Source organism: Delphinapterus leucas, chromosome X, assembly GCF_059928025.1.
Source record: "Delphinapterus leucas isolate spDelLeu-1000000601 "Yukka" chromosome X, BTC_Dleu_Yukka2, whole genome shotgun sequence".
In the NCBI taxonomy this organism is placed as follows: Eukaryota; Metazoa; Chordata; class Mammalia; order Artiodactyla; family Monodontidae; genus Delphinapterus; species Delphinapterus leucas.
Genome location: NC_143150.1, coordinates 93,155,021 through 93,177,098, shown reverse-complemented (window position 1 = coordinate 93,177,098; position 22,078 = coordinate 93,155,021). Strand labels below are relative to the sequence as shown.

Here is a 22,078-nt window from a genome sequence, read left to right as displayed (position 1 = left end):
TCTGACACCACCTCAGCAAGGAAGGAGTGATGCCTCATTACTGCTGGGTGGGAGTGGAAGCCCAGGCTCCCCAGTGTGGTGGTGGGGGGTAGGATTTGGGATGCCTCACTACAGCTTGGTAAGGGTAGTCTAGGCTCCTGATGGGTGTGGCTTCTTCCAGAAGTCCCAAAACTATTCTGACAACTGAAGTTTTTGAAACAGGTGAAAGTCTGTCTGTACTTGGCTCCTTGTCTCCCCTCAACTCTAACCCTATATTTATGTTTGTCATCAATGTGTTTGGACATGAGTTGGATAATCTTTATGACACCGGTAGGTGCAGGAAGAGCTGAATTTATTTTTGATCCTGATTTAAAGGATAAGTATAGTTCTATTTATAAGACTAGATAAATCATGACTCTGTTATGTGACTTTTTATTGTATGCATAGGTTATGTGGCACTAACGATATAAATGAACTACATATTCCTAAATAGTTCAGATCAACTATTTAGTTGCTTAAAAGGAGTTAAATTAATTTTCCTATAATTGAGTGGGCTTCTCCTCTGATATTAATTGATGGTACTTACATAAGTATTAACACAGTGTTGCTACAAACGATGCCCTAACTAGTCCATAATTGGACTCAGCGTAACACAAATTTTATATATTTTTAAAACATTGATTTATCTATGCATGTATTAGTCAAATCAACTTGGTAAATTAAAATTATTCTCCCCAGCTCCTAGTGTATTAAGTTATAATTATGAAACAGGAAGCAGTACTAAGAGATATAAGGTTTAATTTTAGAATAAAGAAGGAGAGTTGTAGCAATGTTGGGGTTATATGCACAAACAAAAAGTATATTAGGACTGCCTAGTGTGTTGGGCTTATAGGGAGTTTGGGGAGGGATAAGGAGGAAGTGATCGGTAAACTGACGATCAACATTTAGAACCCAGAATGTGGAAAGCTAGAAAGGATTTTAGAAATACAAACCTTCCTATTTTTTTTTTTTTGATGTCTTTCAATATTATGTGTATGGCACTTTACCTACCTTACGGCATTAAATCTTCAAAATAATGTTGTAAAGTGTTAAAAAGATTTATCTTCTCTTTTTCACAGATGAGGGAACTGAAGCTCAAATTAGACTAACTTGTTGAAGGTCACCCAGCTGTCAAGTGGCAGAGTTAGGATTCGAACCTAGATCTGCATGATTCCACAGTTCATGCTCCTTTGGCTCAACTGCTCTGCCTTCCATATGGGTTTTCAGGTTCACTTTTCATAGAAGTAATTGTTATAAAATCATCTATCCCACTTCGCCATTTCTCTCTCCAGTGAAGGACCTAAACCTTAGAGGCTACATACCTATTGTACATACATTTATATGATATAAACTATGCAAGATCTAAAAAATTACACAGTGATATAAGGACTATGTTACTGTATAAAAATTATCTCATGCTTCATGATGGACTGTAATTGGACTAGACACAGAATTCTGGCTTAGAGGATAAGTAACTTTCCCAAGGACACACAGCCTGTGCAGAGTAATAATTTGCATCCAGGTCTGCCTGACTTCGACCCCACACATTGCATCCACTCCATGCAATTCTGCTGCTATTACCTAGTAATGATTATGTAGTGAGAAAAAAGGTTTTGAGGGGTTGGAGGTGGGCATCCTTATAATTCTTGGAAACGGCCTGAGTCAAGAACCACCAGCTCCAGGAAGACTGCCAAATACTGGCAGAATTTCTATCTCTGCTTGTGCAAGTCTAAGTGTGTGTGTGTGTGTGTGTGTGTGTGTGTATGGTGGTTTGTGGGGGGAGATAGTGGTGTCAAAATCTCCCGGGCTTTGAAGGTCATCTGTTGTGAGAAAGTTTACAATGCATGTGCTAATTTAGCTGCAGAAAATATTCAGCCCTGTATATTCACCCATTCAAGTAAAATGGAAGGAATACCATAAAGAGTGGAAGAGGTGTTTCAGAGAAAGTAATTAAACCTGAAATATAATCCATATAAAACTATAGTTTGTTAGTCTAGTTACTAGTCACAGGGGAACAATTTAAAACTGTGTGCAAAATCACACACAGTATGGGATTTCCATAGCTTCTCACTGAATACTGCTAGGATTACTGAGTCAGCACTGAACTGTCTTCCTTATAGTTTAACATCCAAGTTGAATATACCTTGTTTATTGGTTACATTATTGAAAATATAGTGTCCATGTCTATAAAGGAAACCTTGTCTTCGTATGTCCATTAATTTTTTTCCTATCCCTGAAGACTGGAGGTGTGCCCTGTAACAGATCTGTTATATGAGACATATCTTATTAAATTTGTCTTTTGAACAGAGTAATAGACCGAAGGCATGTTTTCTTTTTCTCCCAGTTATACTATGGATTGAAAGGCAGACTAGTGACTTTTATTTGCACCTGTGACGCGGTCAGAACAAGAAAGTGTTACTGTTGTGTAAGACACGTCGTGGGAGGTAGAAAAGGGTTTTCTGGGCTGCAAGCTTCGCTGACTATCTTAATTATGCCTTCTCTCAGGTCTGTCTACAAGCAGCCCGAACTCTACCATGAAGGCCCCACTGAGATCAGAGCAGTAGAAACCAACATCCTGGAGATCTCGCTTAATTTTTCGTCATTGCTTTTTCTTACAACACTATAATGAACTACTGATAAAACACAGGTAGCATGAAACTTTGGACCCAAAGTGCCGCCAACAGACCTTTGCCGGTGGGGAGCTATGGTCAGCGAGCCAGAGCCCCGTGGGTGACTTTTCAGTCCCTCCGGCCGGGGGTCAGGGGACCTTTCCCCCTTCACTTGGGGCGCGAGCGAGGGGATCGGGGCCGAGAGCGCACGCCTGGCCTAGGGCGGCGCCTGAGCCGCGGAGCAGGGGGCCAGCAGCCACTGCCCGAGTGCGCTCCTCGCGGAGGCCATTACTTCCAGCGGTGCCAAAAGTGTGCGCCTTCTTCGGAGGGCGGAGGTCAGGGGCCGTGCGCCGCCTCCCGGCGACGCGACCCTTATCAGGCCCTCCGGGGCCCGGGACCCCCGAAGCGCACGATGCCGGAGCCGCGGTCTGGGCCCACCACCTAGCTCCCGTGCAGGCAAAGGCCGTCCATGGTGTCCTTGCTCACTGCTCGCGCCCGCCGCGGGCGGTGCCGGACCTCGCCCTTCCCCACCGCTCCCCTCCCCCTCCCGAGCCCGTCGCGGCTCCCGAGGTGACACGGCCCGGACCTTCCATTCTCTGCCCCAGTGTATTTAACTGGCACAACCTAATCAGCTGCTCCCTCTCGAGGACGAACCCTTCCCTCGGACGGACGGGCCCAGCAGCCAACCACCGGCCAGAATTGGCGTGCGTCCCGCTCCCTGTCGGTGGGGGCCTCGGTGGGCGGGGCTCGGGCAGCTAGCAAGTTGAGTGGAGCCACGGCTGACGTGAGTCAACAAAGGTCACGTGAAGCGAGCGGGCCACGCTGATTGGCGGCGCCGGCCGGGTGGGGAGGGGGGGGTCACGGCGGCGGCGTGGGGTTCGCTGTGTGACACAATTACAACAACTTTGTGCTGGTGCCGGGGAAGTTTGTGTCTCCAACGAATCCCCCCCGCGTCCCTGAACCCCGCACGCTCCGGCCGTTCCCGCCATCTCCGCCCGTGGCTGCCCCTCGCCCGCTCCCGCGATGTGACCCTACAAGCCGAGCCGCCGCCGCTGCCGACTCGGGGGCTCTGCAGCCCCTGCCGCCGCCGCCTTCACTGCCGCCGCGTTGGGATTTTTCGTCGCTGCCGCCTGCGGCGGAGGAGGAGGAGGCGGCGATAAAGTTGGTGTGCCGGTCCCGCGCGGAGACTGGGGGCGTCGTTGTGGGCCCCGGCCCGGGGGGAGGTGTCGGCGTCGGAGTTGTGAATTCGCTGCGTTTCCATGAAATCCTGCGGAGTGTCGCTCGCTACCGCCGCCGCCGCTGCCGCCGCCGCAGCCGCTTTCGGTGATGAGGAAAAGAAAATGGCGGCGGGAAAAGCGAGCGGCGAGAGCGAGGAGGCGTCCCCGAGCCTGACAGCCGAGGAGAGGGAGGCGCTCGGCGGACTGGACAGGTACGGGCTGCCGCCACCCGCCCGGTCGGCTCCGGACGGGTTGGCGCCGCTCTCCTGGGAGGCCGGAGCGCGGCTCGCCTCTGGCGGCGGCGGGGCGAGCACCTTGGCTTGGCGCTCTCTGTGCTGTAACCGCCGCCGGGGCCTCGGGCTCGGGCAGGGATGGGTCGGTGGTGCTGTCGGACCTTTAACGAGCCGCGTGTGTCTCTCTCCACAGCCGCCTCTTCGGTTTCGTGAGGTTTCATGAAGATGGCGCCAGGACGAAGGCCCTGCTGGGCAAGGTAAGGCAGCTGCGGGCCGGAGCGCGGACACGGTCTCCCCGGCCGGCGCCCCGCTCGCCCCGAACCCCGCGGCCCGGCCGGCGCTCATTGTGGCCGCGAAGGAGGGCCGAGGGGCTTCCGGAAAACTATTTCCTGCTTCTGCTCCCCCCCCTCCCCCCGCCCCCCACACACACCCCCGGATCCCTCACTCGCTCCCTTGCGAAATCGCCCTCTCCTCTCGTAGCTGGAGGAACAGAGACGGCAGCGCTTTGGGGCCGAGCTCAACTGGGTCGACAAAACTGCCTGTTATTTTACGGCTTTGGGAGGGGTGACCGATGATCGCTCCGAGGTGCCTGTTTAGGGTCAAGGGCTTGTAAATGTGTGCAGATTTCCCCGCATTTCCGACTTACTTGCCTCCCGTGGTTTTTATTCTTTTCCTCCAGGAAGGCTGTTCGGGAAGTCTACTGTTAACCCAACGTTTGGGGCTTTCTTGTGTCCCCGCTCCCAGAAGGGGGAAGTTGCACGTAGTTTAGGGCGGTGAAGAGTTTGCATGGGTCTGTTGACATGTATCTCGAGGGGTATGGTGTTTTACCTGAAGTTAGGTGACTTGTTTACTTTTTGGGTCTTTCGGCCATAGAAATCCTGCAGTTACTTATGAATGTGTTTTCTTCTTGGAGCCTCGTTTCCTGCGTGTCTGGCAGGGGAGGCCAGGGGGGAATTCGGGGTGCAGTTTCTGTTTATTTGTGTGGAAAGTTGTTGGCACTGTCATTTAGTTAAGTAATGGCTGCTCCTGTCGGCCCAAGATGGCGGGACAGGGTGGGAGGAGAAAGTGAAGGGGGGGGATTTGGGGGAGGGAGGAGAGGTAAACATGGAAATAAATAGTAGCGATGAATAGGCCTCTCCTTCGGAGTGTGTAGCTCGGTGGTGTTTAATAAAAATTATCCAAGATTATTTGCATCTAGAATTCTTGTACCTTTCTCAAGCTTGGAAGCGGCATTCATAAGCCTGGTAAATGCTTATCAACCTGTAGCACATTTAGTTACCCACCCGTAAGCTATTGAACAAAGGCACTGGAGTCTCGATCTGTCTGCATCAGTTTGTGTCTCTTGACCAAAATCTGATCGAAATGATATTTGTATGCTTGCTTCTTAATTGGGACCATGAAACTTGGAGTGTGCTGGGATAGGTGTTGCATCCATTAAGACATTTGCTTTTCTAGCTGAAATCAGTGGCTTTGCATTTGACACTTAGCTTTGTTGTTGCAATTGAGAAGGAAGTTTGAAATGACTAAAGCCTTGCATTTTATTCTTAGGTTGATTAAAAAAAAAATTTAGTTGTCCCTAATTTTTGTCTGTAGTTTGGTTTAGGAGAGTCACTTAATACCTTTTATCTGTAATCACACTTACGTTTTTGTTTCAAAATAACTTAAGTGTAAGGGGTTTTGAATACAAATAATGACCAGAAAGCTAAACTGAAATAATCCTTTTCAGTAAGCCTAGTCCCTTTGACCCATAGAGAAAAGTTGAATTAAACTTTGACTATGTATTAATTGGCTTCATTAAAATTATTGCTGGAAAAATGAATAGCGACTAGCTCTGAAATGATCTAAGCATAAATGACCTAAGCCTTGAAATTTGTTTCAACCTGAGTATTTAAAATATTTTATTTAAAAATACTTCACTACTGTCAAAGTTGTCATTCCAAAAGATTAAGCAAAATATTTAAATTTAAGGAGCATTATTTTATTTTGGAGTGGTTATTGCCGATCTAATAGGAGGTTGGTAAAACTGTTTGCAAAGATAATACATTTGGAAAAGTTTGGCCAAGGCTACGGCTTTTGGTTATGGTAATGAAGAAATAAATGGAATCTGATGTTTTACGTGGATAATGTGTAAAATGCTAGTTGATTTCATGTCTCAGAATGCTTGTATTTAGATGGATTCACAGTGGATTGTGCTTAACATTGTATTTCAGATTGTAATATTGGACCCTGCAGTTATTATGCACTACTGAGTTTAAATTGTAAAAGAACTGAACATTTTCAGGTATTTTTTTGTACAAGTGCAATACTTTCTTGATGTTTGAATACAGCAACATCTTATAAATGAGAAACTTGCGAAGCTTCATTATGTTTTGTGGAAGAATGAAGGCTTCATAAAATACTGGGTAATTTGATTACTAAATGTTTTGTGGAACTAAAGAAAAAAGGTTCTTCATTACTTCAGACCTCATGCTTGTGAGGTCCTACCTATTTAGGTCAAGGCTTCTTAGCCTTAACATTAAAATAAAACATTCTAGAGAATGTGCTTGCAACCGCATGCAATTCATGATTGCGTCCTTGTGAGCTCGAACATACCAGTGAAATGTGTAATGTAAAGCTTGATATTATATAACCTCGCACCATGTGTTTGAATTGGATTCTGAATAGAATGAAGGAGCTGGAGTCCTGCTATAGGAAGTATTGAATTATTTAGTGTCATCCATCTTTTGCACAGCCCTGGTAAACAGTATGTTTTTTGTGGAATGTTGAGCTGTGTTAGTTTCAGAATTCTTATTGTCTGAAAGTCTTAAAAATAAGAGTTGGCTTTTCTTTGTTGGGGTAGGTTCCGGCTACTTACCTAAGAGCAGATACTGGAATTAAATAACTCCCAGGATTCTCTTTTTAGCGATGATTTTTCTCATTACCACCCCCCCACCCCGACCCCCCAACAAATTTAGTCTGTACCTTGTATAACTTTTTTTTTTGACAGAAATTTAGCTATTACTACTTGCTTTCAAAAATTCTTGTTCCTATATATTATTGGATCTTCTTTCAAGTTTTTAAAGTTAAATTAGTAGGTTTTAAAAAAGGTTAACTCTTGACTTAAAAGATTTGGAAAGTTTAAAACATTTAATAATAACTGTCTCTTACTTGCCTCTAAACTCGTATGTACCTTTTCTAGGTGAGAATACTTTGTCTAAACTGCTGATTTCCCGTAGTCTCTGAATGCATTTGTGAGATTAATTTATATTGGAGTCATTGAAAGAATTTTTGTTTGAATGATTGCCGTTTGATATACAGTGCTTGGGGTTTTGGATGAAAAAGAAATTAGTAATACAGTATATTATTTTGCAGTAATACCTTTAAAATATTTTTAAAAGATTGTAAACAGCAAGTGGTTGCTTAATCAGAGTTCTTGAAATATAGCTGATCTTGATTACTTTTCTCTTTGAACTAATGCTGACCATCTTTTGGTAACATAATTCAATATTCTTATTTTTTTAATTATAGTGGAGTTACTGAAAAGTAATTAAAAAGTGAAACATTTTAACAGAAATTAACTATGGTGACACTTTTAGTACATTTTTGAAAATCTTTTGGATTAATCTTGTTTTCAGTTAATAAGGATTGGAGTTAAAAAATAATATATAGTAATATATAGCATGAATATAGTAATACTATATGTATTTATAGTAGTTATATAATGCTAAAGGGTTGGGGAATCTTTTGTCAGGGAACTATTGCTAAAATACATAGTTGTTCACTTTGAAGTATCTGTCATTTTTAAGTTTGTATTAAATACTCTTATTGGGATTTTTTTTCTTTTGTAATTCTTTTAATCAATAGAAAGATTATGTAGAATACCTAGAAGTAGTTATGGATTGCTTACCATTTTAAAATGTATGTGTCTAAGAAAAATAAAATGTATGTGCTTTTTTTCCTAGGAGATAATTAGTATGAAAATAGCTGGAATTTAAAATTGTGGGGGCAGTGGAAGTAGTTTAAGGTCCATTAAAGCATGTATTTTCCTAAATTTGGTTCACTTGCATGTAGATGGTAAGGGAAAATTATTAGGTTAGTTGTAGAGGTGGCTTTTTTATACTATAATATTTGGATGTTGATGTTTAAAATTATGCTATATTATGTGTGTGTTTTGTTTGCTGGCACTTAAAGGAATATATTCATTTCCAGTGCTAAAGGAGATTAGTGTTTGGGTTACAAAAGTAACCACAGAATAATGTCATACTTTTTTGTTTGAAAATTAGGTCTTTAATATGATGCATCTTAAAAAGTATTTTCTAGTTTGGAAAGTTGTCTTGTAAACAATTATAGTCATTATTATTTATCCGGACAAAGTCTCATGCAGTTACTATACATTTCCTAAGATTTTGTTACATTCCTGGTAATAAAGCTATAGTAAGAGATTATAGAAAATGCTTGCTTATCTGGCCACACATTAGAATTGCAGGAATATATAAACATGTGCTTTTTTAAGCTCTGAACCGCGCCCCCCCCCGCCCCGCCCCAATAGCTCTTTCCGTAGACTCGGTTACAAATTGAAATGACTAGGGGACATTTGGCTGCCACTTCTATATATTTCAGGTTGTTAAGAAAAACTGTGTGAGACATGAGTTGCTGTGATGTAGATGGTAAAGTGGAATGGTGGGCCATGCGCTTTGAACCAAGGTGAAGGTTCAGTGCTTGGCTAGCTACAGAGTAAAAATATCTTTTTCTGACTTGATTATGTAACATTTAGTTTTTATTTATGTAATACCAGTATTATTTTGCAGATTTGAAAAGGTTATTTTTGGTTAAGTTTATTTTACTTTGAAACTCATTTTGATGCTTTGAGCTCTTTGAGATTGATGTTAGTGACTGCATTATTAATATTTTTTAAATGTATCCAGAGAACTAATTTATGTTACAAAAACACCACTAGATTGTCTAAGAATTGAAATGGTGGTTAGGTTATTTAAGATCCACATGTATTTGTAGACTAGTTAGTTAATGGAGTTTATTTAATGAATATATAACTGACAGTCTTACGTACTCATACTGAAGCTTCACATATAATTGTATCAGTTTTCTATACTGGTTTGTAATTTGTCGATAGTAAAATTAGAGCAACAAATATTTGAGTACACTGAATGCAAGTCTTCTATGCAGGGAATATGAAGATAACATAGATATCCCTTGTCTGCATTGAAAACTTACAGTTCCCTAAAAGGGTGAGATGAGTATAAGGATGACTATCACAAAAACATCAGTGGCAGAAGAAAAGTGTGAAGTATCCTGAAAGCTTATGATAAAGGTCAGTTTAACAATTTACAAGTTAGAATGGCTCTTTCTTTTTTTGCCACCCATAAAAAACATTGATTAGCAAGCATGCACAAAAGCAGTCACAGGAACCTGTTGGTGAAGCTTGACAACGGAAGTCCCAGCTCTTTGTCCTTGTAGGTAGTCTATCAAGGACCTTGCTGGAAAGGTGCTTTGGAGGCACATGTAGCAATATGTTAGCAGCAGTAGGCATTAGCCCCAGAATCACCTGATCAGTGGTGGAACACAAGGCTGAATGGGACTCTTAGAGTATGTGTACACTCTGGAGAGTATTGGGATCCTGGATTTGCTGATTCCTAGACCCTGTTCATGCAGAGGTGGAGACGCCTTTACAGTATTTCTAGCCAAGCCACATTAACTTGGACATCGTTTATTTCACTGATGAAAACTTACTTCTGACATTCCTTATGCTACCTAACACATTCTCCTGACTGAAGTAAAGGCAGGAGGACCATTACCTTTGTAGAGTGCTGTCATGGCTCCTGTCTTCCCCATGTCTCTCATTTTTAGATTTAACTATTCTGGACTGTGTATTCCTGATTTGCAAATTTCAAATGTTAACTAACAGCCCCTGGATTTTAGATTATTGGAATTAACTTCAAAAGTTAACTGATAGTTGCTAGGTTAAAATTAATGAAAGCACATGAGACTCACTGTATCCTGATGTGTATTTCATTTAATTTTTTTCTTAAAACATTTAATGAGAATTTATATTATGTAACATTCTGTGTCAGACATTTAAAACTCAATTATTTCATTCAGTTTTTGTAATATGAGTTAAATGGGGGGGGGATTCACATTTGTGAGATAATTGCACAGTGGCTTCTGGGCTAGCTTAATTTACAGATAGCCTTTTCCATTTATCTAGGCATATGTTTCAACAAATTATGCACTTTGAACACCAGACCCCAGAAGAGAAAGAAAGACCCGGCTCTTAGCTCCTCATGCTGGGGACTCTTGTGATCTGCACCTTCTTTCCCTAGATGGGTAGTGCTGGAGATGGGCAGGACATTGATGGCTCCTGCAAAAACACTATTTGCTTTCTTGGATCCCCATTTTCAGTTAGTTTACTCTTGGGGCAGTTGTAAATTGAGTTTCAAACTTCTATCCTAGATTGGGCCTCAGTAGAAGGTCTCGTTAATAGGGTGGGGCTTATTTCTTGATTGTGTTTCTTGGAGATGGTGTTTCTTGACTTCTTTATCAGCAAGGAATCTTTTAATTTTGTTTAGGAACACATGATTTAAAATCAGATTTTAGCTTTTAGCATATGTTCAAAGGTTTATCTGCTGTGTGTTCTGTCCCTCTCTGATCTCATTTTGTAGTAATATTTACCTTTGTTCTGAGTTCCTAACTTGAGATCCTTGAATTGAGTGTTCATGGGTCAGTTTAGGAAATTCTCTGACAAAAGTTTTGGAAGGATACTCAAGAAGTATTTGAATAATGATCATCTTGGAGTACAAAGCGGCTCTAGGGTGAGGAGGAGGGGAGATTTTATTATTATTTTTTATTTTTAAAATTTTTATTTATTTATTTATTTTGGCTGCTTTGGGTCTTCCTTGCTGCACGCGGGCTTTCTCTAGTTGTGATGAGCGGGGGCTGCTCTTCATTGTGGTGTGCTGGCTTCTCATTGCAATGGCTTCTCTTGTTGCGTAGCACGGGCTCTAGGCACGTGGGCTTCAGTAGTTGTGGCACGCAGGCCCAGTAGTTGTGGCGCACGGGCCCAGTTGCTCTGCAGCACGTGAGATCTTCCCGGACTAGGGCTCAAACCCGTGTCCCCTGCATTGGCAGGCGGATTCTTAACCACTGTGCCACCAGGGAAGCCCCAGGAGGAGAGATTTTAAACAGATTTCTGTACCACTGTGGGCTTTTTTTGTTGTTGTTATTTTAACCATAGACATGCATTACCTTAAAAATAATAAAATAAGCACACTGATAGTGAGTATGCCAGAATTATATTTTGGTTGATTAAAGATGGATTTTATACTACGGTGTGTAGTTAGAGATACCTGTGAATACCTTGTTGTCAGGTTGGGATACTTCTCGTCTTGATGGTCCTTCAGTGGGGATAGGGGTAAATGAAGTAGAGGTGTGTACCCTATTTGGTCCTATTTCTTTTTTTCTTTTTGCTGCCCTCAGCCTGGTCCTATTTCCTTGCATTTTATTTACATGGCTTTGTTATAGTTGCTGTACTCATTCTTCATTTTGGTCTTTAGCATCTGTTTCATTGATGACTTTATTTTTGGGCCTGAGTTGGCCTGGGCTTACATTTGGGACCTAATTAAAAACTGTAACCTGGAAGGGTGGGAGTAATCTCTTATTTAGACAGTTTTAGGTTTCTCAGCCAAGTTATGGCCGTTTGCCACTTTCTTGTATAAGGTTTTGTTTATTTTCTCTTACCTATTTCTTCTTTTTATTATATCTTTTCTGTACTTCTCTACATTGCTAAGACTGACATCATTCTGTTGTGAATGTGTTCCTGTATTCTTTTTGTGGTTTTGTCTGTGATAGTATTTTGTCTGTGTTAGAGTAAATAAAAGATGCTACTGCTAAGTTTATTCTTAAGAAGAAGGTTGGGCTTTGTTATAGTTAAGAGTATTATATGAGGTCATCTAATTTATTTTAATTTAGAACAATGGAAGAAACGTTTTAGATAAAGGATTGTTTTTAAACTAGATCTATTACATTATGTTCGTTAGATCTTTCTCTTTTTAAAAAAAACAGTGTCTAAGGGAAAATTTCCAACATTTTCAAAAGCAGAGAAAATCAGCCAACCAACCCTCACCAGTCATTACCCAGCTTCAACAATTTTCAACTCGTAACCAGTCTTGTTTCATCTGTATTTTGCCCCTCACTACCATTATTATGAAGGAAATCTCACATATCAATCACATCATTTAATCCATAGCTATTTCAGTTTGTCTCTGAAACATAGCCACAGTGCCTTTATTACACATAAAATAAGTTCTTAATATCAAATATCCATGGGCCTTGATTTTTTTTTTTGCCATTTGGAAGCTAAGAATTAGTTGCTTGGGAAATGAGTAGAAAACAGATATTTAGCTGAATATATGTGAGTTTATTTGTATTTTAATATTGTGGTAGAATTCTGTAATAGAATATTACATAATATGTGACAGAAGAGAGAATTTTTCCTAAGAACTTTATGAATCTTAGTTGCTTGAGTCTGTTTGGATAGTTTATATATTTAGGGAAAATTTATTTATTTAAAAAAATTATTTTATTTATTTTTGGCTGCGTTGGGTCTTCGTTGCTGTGCGCGGGCTTTCTCTAGTTGCGGAGAGCGGGGGCTACTCTTCATTGCGGGGCGTGGGCTTCTCATTGCGGTGGCTTCTCTTGTTGCGGAGCACGGGCTCTAGAGTGCAGGCTCAGTAGTTGTGGCTCACGGGCTCAGTAGTTGTGGCACACGGGCTTAGTTGCTCCATGGCATGTGGGATCTTCCTGGACCAGGGCTCGAACGTGCCCCCTGCATTGGCAGGCGGATTCTTAACCACTGCGCCACCAGAGAAGCTCGGAAAATTTGTTTTTAAGATACAGTAGTTAAGTGTTTTAGGTTTTTGAATTTCAGGTGTCAGAATGAGAAGTAGAAAAGCTTTTACTTTGCTTGATTGATTTGTGAGACGTTTGCTGAACTGCTGTGAGCGAGGGACTGTGCCAAGTCCTGGGGCAACAAGTAATACTTGGCCTCTGCCCCTGCAGTCTGTGGAGAGAGATGGGCAGACGGAGTGACCATATGATGTGGTAAGTACCATAATCAAGGTATATGCAAAGTGCTATGAGCTCTCAAATGATGGAACAATTAAAACATTTAAAACTTTTGATTATGGGTAATTTAAGCTACCCACACAAATTCCCAACGTTTTGGAGCAGTTAGTTTAGACTGGAGAAGTGGGTAAGAGAAACTGCACAAAAATATAATGACATTTTGGCCGTGGTTATCAAACACGAATAGAAAGAAGTTGAGCAAGAGGAAAAAGAAGGTAGAGTTGGAGGTATGAAGTTAAATGGTGTTTGAGGAATTTTGAATAATTTAGTGTGGACAGAGAGGGTAGGGTGTCTTAGTGGGATTGGGAGGAGGTAATTGAGCATGTGAAGGCCCCCATCACTGTAGGCCATAGGAGGTTTTGGGGAGTCACTGAACTCAACTCTCTAATCAGGGGAAGTGACATGACCAGAAGTAGATTTTCTGGGAATATTATTGGCTACAGTGAGAGATAAAGTGGAGGGGAAAGGAACCTAGTTGTGAAGTACTGATGGATAGATAGCACTGCATGGATTTTAGAGTAGAATTCTGCTTCTGCCACTTACTAGATACATGATCTTTGGGCAAATTATTTCATCTTTCAGAGGCTCAGTTTTCTCATCTGTAAAATGGAAGTAGTAATAGATTTCTGGCAGGCTATTGCATTTTGTGTTAGGAAAAAAAGATATGTAAAGTGCCTGGCATTGGGCCTGGTGTGGAAGGTGCTCAGTACAAGATATATGTTATCATCTTGGAAAAGACAATTTTTAAAGTGAGGCTGTAGTTGAGGAATGAGGGGGGAGATAGAGGCAGATTTAAGATCTCTTGAAAACACCCTTCCCTGACTTTCCTAACATCTGACTACTTTGGCTTTATTTCTGCATCTCTGACCACATCTCAGTCTCCTTTGCAAGGAGATTCTGTTCTAGATCTTTTTTACTCTGTCTGCTCCCAAGTTGCATGTATACTTGACTGCCACTTGATTACTTCACCTGGGTATCTTGAAGGCATCTTAAACTGAACATATGCAAGCTGAATTTATGATTGTCTTTGATGTTCCTTGTCTTAGTAAATAGCGCTTACCACTACCCTTGCCAGAAACCTTAGTCATTTTTAACTCCTCTTTTTCTTAACTTCTCACATCCTGACAGTCACCGTATCTTGACGTTTCTACATCTTAAATTTCAAATCTGTTTGTTTTTCTCCGTCCTCACTGCCACCATTCTAAAATTGCAGCCATGATCCTATCTTTCTTTTGAAATACCTTCATGCAGCTTTTTTGAATACACAGTGAATACTTGTGCAGAATACTTGTGCAGAGTACAAAATTGAAAAGTTACATAAAGGATGTTGCAGTAAAATGAAAATCTCTCTTCCAAACCATCTCCCAGTTACTTAGTTCCTCTTCTCAGGCAGCCATTGATAACAGATTTGTTGGGTAACTTCATATTTCAACACCTGTATATTCTGTTGTATTTTTTTTCCACACAAATGAGATACTGTATACAAGTTGTTAAAATGCTTTGTTAATTTTGCTGCTTGCCATATGAAAATATTACTTGTTTTTATATCGAATTGTCTTGGGTTTGAGAGTTCTTTCATTCAAGTAGTGAGATGTTGGTGAGGCGATCGGTTTGGGTGATGAAGTTATTTTGATTTTGAGGTTCTGTTACTCCTTTTATATAGGGTATAAAAGGTAGAAATTCTTCAACATGCAAAAGTCTTAATTGAAAGTATGTTCACATGTGTTTTACTAAGATAGCAGTTGCTTAATTTTATATGCCGTGAACTGTCAGTTGGAATAAGTGGCAAAATTTGCCTTCACATTTTGGTTTTATTGGTGTGACTGATTATCAGTCTCCGTGAATACTAATTTAATTTACTTCCCTGAATGTTTAAAGAAGTAGCCATAGTTTATACTACTTAATATCTTATATTTGCAGGAGTCATTCACCTTCTTGACTTATTCTTAGTTTTTATTATATAAAAGGAAACGTAGGTAAACTTGTATTCTTGATTAGTTATAAACAGTACAGGGCCTAGTGTGTTACTAACTTATAGCAGAATATCTTTATTTTCATTATAGATTGACTGGCGGTGGAGTTAGAACAATGGTACGTTAGTTTTTTGAGGTTATTAACCATTTGAGGGTCAGTGTAGCTGTATACATTTTGTATATGATTTTGGGGAGTGTTTGGTTCCCTTTGAAGCCCAACTGTGGACTCCAGTATTTTCAGTTAGTTTACTTTATTCTTGGGTAGAGGTGTTAACAGTAGGAGTGTGTTGAGAAGAAAGAAAAGCTTTAGTACCACTGGATTGGTTAGGTTTAGATGGTATGGATTTTACCACACAGTTTTGTGGTGGTCTGTGACCACTTCACATATTCTCTCCAGTTCTCCTCTATTGATTATAAGGGTGCTAGGGGAAGAGAATGTGGACTGATCCCTAGAGAACTTATTGCTCTAACTGGAAAAATAGGTGTAAGCACATACTCCCTTAACATAGTTAATAGGCTTTAGAATATTTCCTCAGCCTGGGTGCTCAAAATGCTGGCTTGATTGGGAGGCTATGTGATATACTGGGAAGAACAGTGGATCAGAAAGCTGAAGACTGGTGTTTGAGTCTGCTGCCTACTTTGTGAAGTTGCTTAATTCTTATGGTCCCCAGTTTCACCGTCTGTTAAGATGAGCGGCTAGGGATTAAGAATTTCCAAAGTGACTGTCTAGCATCAGAATTCTAGGTGGTGGTTCATTTGAATTTTTAGGATTGACTCATTTCTTAAAGATTTTGACCCAGAAGGAGGGCACAGTTCTGGATTGTAATTTTCTTTGATTTCAGCCTCAAGGCTTCAAGACCAGAAACGAATGCAGGCATATAATGGAACTGAGAGTTGTATGTTTTTGTTAGTCTCACATGATAAATTATTCAGTTAGTCTTTGATTTGAAAGTTGGCCTTATTTATTAATGGTTAGTGTTTTGACTTCTCCAAATTATTTATTTCTTACAGTTGGGGTAGTTATTTCTTAGGTCAGATCTGATGTTTCTAATTCTAGAAGATGGGTATAATCACTGTGTATTTACCTGTTTCCTAGGAACTCATGACAGGGCTAAATGAATTCTCAGATGTGAATTGATAAGAAATGTCATATGAGATACGTACTATTAGGTACTGGGCATTTGTGTGTTACAAGGATGAGTAAGGCCCCTCAGTTTCCCTAAAAGTAGCAAGAATTGGCATTGAGGCATTTTCTGATCTATTGAATGTAAACTTCTATTGTTGAATTTTGCTCTGTGTGTGTGTGTGTGTATATGTGTATGAGTATATTATGATTATATTTTTATTGTAAGCCTGTCAGTTAAAAAGATAGACTTGGAGTTTGTAAGTTAGATTCAGGGTATAACTCTTAAGGGGAAACATTTTTTGTAACACTTTTTCAAAGTATTTATCTATAAATGGATAGATAAATGAAGTGGGTCTTCTGTCATTGAAGATGTTCAAGTTTGCCGATTGACACTACTTGGCCAGGATGTTGTAGACAGCATTCAGATATCAAAGGATAACATTTACTGTTAAGTTATCTGTAAATATTATCCAACCCTTTAATAGTCATGATTCTGTGAAAAGAGGTAGCTGGGTCCTGAAAATCTGAAGGAAAAGATGGAGTCCTTACTAATCTGATGTATGTTTTTTGGCTCTTGCTTTGTTTTTTGGACTTCGTTGTCCTTACAGAAGTGGACAGACAGGTGACAGATTGGCTATCATGAATATATTTCTGTAAATGGAAAGTTTTTTCTATTGGCTTTTTAAAAATTGACTTTATTTTGAAATAACTGTAGATTCACCTTGCAGTTTTAAGTAATAACAGATCTAGTACAATATCGCGACCAGGATATTGACATTGATACAGTCAAGGTACAGACCTGTTCATCACCACAAGTATCCATCATGTTGTCCTTCATAGCCATATTCACCCCCCTCCCCCCAGTTCCTAACCCCTGGCAAGCACTGATCTGTTCCCCGTTTCTATAGTTTCGTCATTTGAAGAATGTTATATAAATAGGATCAACAGTATGTATCCTTTTGGCATTACCATTTTTCACTCAGCAGAACTCCCTGGAGATTAATCCAAGTTGTTGTATGTATAGTTTGTTCCTTTTTATTGCTGAGTATTATTCCATGTTATTGAAGTACCACAGTTTCTTTAACCATTTACCCATTGAAGGATGTCTTGAGTTACTTTTAGTCTTTGGCTATTGCAAATAAAGCTGCTATGAACATTTGTGTGCAGGTGTTTTTGTGAACATAAGTTTTCTCTGGGATAAATGCCCAAGAGTACCCAAGAGTATATTTGCTGATAGTTGCTTGTTTAGTCTTATAAAAAAATGCCAAAGTATTTTCCAGAGCAGCTCTACCGTTTTACATTCCCATCAGCAGTTCCCACCAGTGTTCTAGCTTTGTTGCACCTTTGCCAGCCTTTGGTGGTATTACTGTTTTTTATTTTCCACATTCTGATAGGTGTGTGTTGATAGCTCATTGTGGCTTTATTTTGCATTTCCCTGAAGGCTAGTGATGTTAAATATCCTTCATGTCCTTCTTTGCCATCTGAATAGCCTCTTTGGTGAAATGTCTATTCATGTCTTTTGGATTATTGATTTGAGACCTTTCTTTTTCTCTGATGTACAGATTTAGTGCTATAAGTTTTTATTTCAGTACTACTTTAGTTGTGTACCACATATTCTTATATGTTGTATTTTCATTCAGTTTTATGTCTTTTTAAGTTTCCTCTTCAGGTTTCCTCTTTGATCCATGGAATATTTAGTAGTGTGTTACTCAGTTTCTAAATACGTATTTGGAGATTTGGTGATTTTTCCTGTTTTCACTGTCACTGATGTTTAGCTTGATTCCTTTATGATTAGGGAATTTACTCTAATTTTCATTCTCTTAGTTGACATCTGTTTTATGGCCCAAGATATGGTCTATCTTGATAACTGTTCCATGGGTGCTTGAAATGAATGTGTATTCTGTTGTTGGATGGCATTTTAATATACATGAGAGTTAGATCTTATTGGTTGATTGTATTGTAAAGTTCTTCTATATCCTTGCTGATTTTCTGTCAGGTAGTTCTGTCAGTTGCTGAGAGTGTGGCGTTGCCAAGTTTCCAACTGTAATTGTGGATTTGTCTGTTTTCCTTTTATCAGTTTTTGCTTCTTGTACTTTGAGGTTCTGTCATTTGTTGTGTACATATTTAGGATTGTCATGTCTTCTGGTGGGCTGTTCCCTTTATCATTATGTACTATCTCTTTTGGTCTTGCTAAAATTACTAGTAACTTTACTTGCTCTGAGGTCTACTTTATCAATAGTAATATTGCTACGCTTCCTTTTCAAAATAATTAATATTTACATTTTTTTTCATACTTGCACTTTACCTATTGTATTTAAAGTGATTTTTTTTTTTTGTGGACAGTGTATTGCTAGATCATTTTAAAAAATCTACTCTGCCTGTCTCTTTTAATTGGTGTATTTAGACTATTTACACTTAAGGTAATTATTGATAAGTTAGAGCTTAAGTGTGCTGTTTTATTATTATTATTTTTTGTTTGTTTCCTCTTTCTCATTTCTCTGTTTCTTGTTTCTTACCTCCCTATGGGTTATTTGGATATATTTTTTGGATTCCATCTTGATTTGTAGTGTTTTTAAGTGTGTCTCTTTGTACAGATTTCTTAGTGGTGGCTCTGGGGATTGGAATATTCATATGTAATTTATCACCATCTTCTGGTATGGATGTTTTACCACTTGGAGTGAAGTGCAGACCTTTACTTTCATTTAGGTCTTTTTGCCCTCTCTCTGTTTTTTAAAAAAATAAATTTATTTATTTTTGGCTGTGTTGGGTGTTTGTTGTGCGTGGGTTTGCTCTAGCTGCAGAGAGCAGGGGCTACTCTTCGTTGCTGTGTGCTGACTTCTCATTGCTGTGGCTTCTCGTTGCGGAGCACGGGCTCTAGGTGCACGGGCTTCAGTAGTTGCAGCACGTGGGCTCAGTAGTTGTGGCTCGCAGGCTCTAGAGTGCAGGCTCTGTAGTTGTGGTGCATGGGCTTAGTTGCTCTGCGGCATGTGGGATCTTCCTGGACCAGGGATCGACCCTAGTCCCCTGCATTGGCAGGTGGATTCTTAACTACTGCGCCGCCAGGGAAGTCTTGCCCTCTCTCCTTTGAAATGTAATTTTCTTAAGTGTTTTCTCTCTGTAACATGGAACATCACACCAGATGGCATGATAAATTTTGCTTCAACCAGCAAATATGATTTAATGAAACTCATGCATTGTATAATAGTCTTATTATACTTAGAATTTTACCTATTCCAATGTTCTTTTTTCTCTCTGAAGTCCCAGCCTTCTGCTTTCATTTCCTTTCTGTTTAGAGAACTTTTTAAGTCATCCTTTCAGGGTAACTTTGCTAGCAACAAATTCTCTTAGTTTTTCTGAGATTGTCTTTATTTCTCTTCATTCCTGAAGGATATTTTTGCCATATATAGAATTCACAAGGTACAGTTCTTCTCTTTCAGTATGGGAAAAATGTGCTATTTCCTTCTGTTGTCTATAGTTTCAGATCAGAAATTTTCTGTCATTAGAATCTGTATTCCCCTGTAAGTAATTCGTTTTTCTCTGGCTGCTCTCAAGAATTTTTGTTTGTCTTTAGTTTTCAGATGTTAAGTTATGATGTATTTTGGTGTGGATATCTTTAGTTTTATTTTGGGGTTCTTCCAGTTTTTTCTTTCTTTGGTTAATGTGTTTCACCAAAGTTTGGAAGCTTTTAGCCATTATATCTTAGAATACTTTTTCAGTCCCGCCTTCTCTTCCTCTGGGACTCTGGTAAGAATCTTAGCTCTTTTGTTTTTGGCTCATAAGACTGAGGCTGTTTTTGCTATCCTCCCCCCCCCCCCCCCCAGTCTATTTTCTCATTTAGGTTGGCTAAATTCTATTGATCTGTTCACTATCTCTGTTGTCTGTCACTTCCATTCTACTGTTTAGTCCATCCAGAGAATTTTTATTTTGGTTATTGTATTTTTTAGTTTTATAATTTAATTCATTTGGTTCTTTTAAAATAACTTTCCTGAGACTTTCCATTTTCTAATTTGTTTCAAGAGCAGTTGTAATAGCTTGCTGAAGCATTTATGTTGACTACTTTAAAATCTTTGTCAGATAATTCATCAAAACCTTGGTTCATCTCAGTGTTGCATCTGTTGATAGTTTTCTCTCTTCACTTTATACTTTCCTGGCTTTTGGTATGGTGAGTGATTTTCAGTTGTACCCTGGACATTTTGGTTATCATGTTATGAGAACTCAGGATCCTATTCCTTTTTTTGTAGTAGGCAATCTCCTTGTTGAGGTGTAGTGCCAGGACTGGGTGGCTGTGTGTGTTCAGCTTCTGACTGAGCCCTACTGACAACCACCCTGGTAAAAGTAGAGCACTGAATCATACTGTCTTGGTGCAGACTGATGGGATGCAAGTTCAGCTCTCCCCTTGTCCTCACTGATAATCTTCCTGGCAAAAGTTGGGCACCAGTTTACACCACTTGGTTTCCTCTGAGTGGGGGGTGTAAGATCAGCTTCCTGATGGGTCACGCTTCTCAACAAGAGAGAAGTGGAGGGCTAACTCACACCACTCTGATGCTGCAGGATGGAGCAGAAGCTCCCCACTTTTTACCACCTCCCCTGAGTTGAAGCCAAGTGGTGGGTGGTGGAAGCTCAGTTCTCTCTGGGCACCACTGGCACCCAGAGAATGGGTGAAGCGGATTGTCGGCTGCTTCATCTTGCTTGGCTTCTTTATTCAGTCTCACTGCTGGGTGGGTGTGGAGGTTCAGCTCTCCACTGGTCCCTACTGACACCAGGGATGGGGGGAAAGTGGACTGCTAACTGGTTCCAACTCATACCGCTTTGTTCAGTCTTGTTGATGCCAGGTAGGGTGCTGGTTCAGCTCCTGTCTGGTTCCTGCGGATACCAGGCCCCTGTGTGTGTGTGTTCGTTCAAATGTAGTGGTGATTAATCCTGCCTCACACAGCTTTGTTAAGTCTCCTTGCTGCTGGGTGGCCCAGCTTGCCCTTGACCCTGCTGACACTACCTTAAATGGGTGAATCTGAGCACCCCTTGCTTCCACTGGGTGTGGGGTGTAGAGAAGGATAAGCTCCTTTTGCAGTTTTGCCATAACCCAGCACAGGGGTATTGGAGCACCCCCCTGGTTCTGCAGGGCCTGGAAGATCTGCTTTCTACTCAGCCTCATCCATACCATCCTGGCAGGGAAACTGGAGCACCCCTGCTTAGGGGATAGAAGATAAACTGCCTATTTTGTCCTGCCAGCACTACCCTGGTAGGGGACTCGGATTGACACCACCTGCTCCTCCGCTCTGGCTGAGAGGAAGAGGGTATGGAAGATTAGCTGCATGCTTGACCTCGCTGAAACTGGAGGGTTTGCATGGAGGGTTTTCCATTGGTGTTTGGCGGAGTATGGTGGGTATTGCTAAAAAGGTTTCTGTTGGTAAGCTACTTTTTCCCCCCGTCCTTTGGCTAGGAGGAAAAGGCTTTTCTTGGGGCTTTTTTGCCTGTGACTTTGGTGGTACTGGACTGGGGGTTTCTGAAGCAGCACCCTGTCCTGGAAATATGGGAGGTAATAAGAAAACCCAGGGAACTCACTGCCTTGTCATTCCTCAAGTTCTGATGTCTCTAGGAATTCCACTGCCTTTTCCCCCATCTTTCAGATACTTCCTATGCTTGTTTCGTTCGTTTACATCCAGGGTTTTTTAGTTATAAGAGGGAGTACCTAAGAGAAATGAAGCTACTCCATTTTGGTGGAGTTGGAAGTCTTCAATTGACTTTTATAGTAATTCAGTTTGGATTGTGAAAATTTTTACCTCAA

At 40.6% G+C, this 22,078-nt stretch overlaps 1 protein-coding gene across 8 annotated transcripts in view; it reads left to right on the top strand.

The window, feature by feature from the left end:
- The first annotated feature begins 3,489 nt into the window (after positions 1-3,489).
- KDM6A (lysine demethylase 6A) overlaps positions 3,490-22,078 on the top strand; it is a 206,103-nt gene continuing 187,514 nt past the window's right edge. For 4 of the 8 annotated variants that reach the window (XM_022556398.3, XM_022556394.3, XM_022556389.3 and 1 more), the window contains exons 1-2: positions 3,491-4,056; positions 4,271-4,334. In XM_022556398.3, the coding sequence (XP_022412106.1) occupies positions 3,887-4,056; positions 4,271-4,334 (234 nt within the window). In that variant the 5' untranslated portion in view covers positions 3,491-3,886. Of the gene's footprint in view, positions 4,057-4,270; positions 4,335-22,078 lie in introns of all 8 variants that reach the window. The other 4 variants (XM_022556396.3, XM_022556390.3, XM_022556391.3 and 1 more) reach the window with 2 other exon arrangements.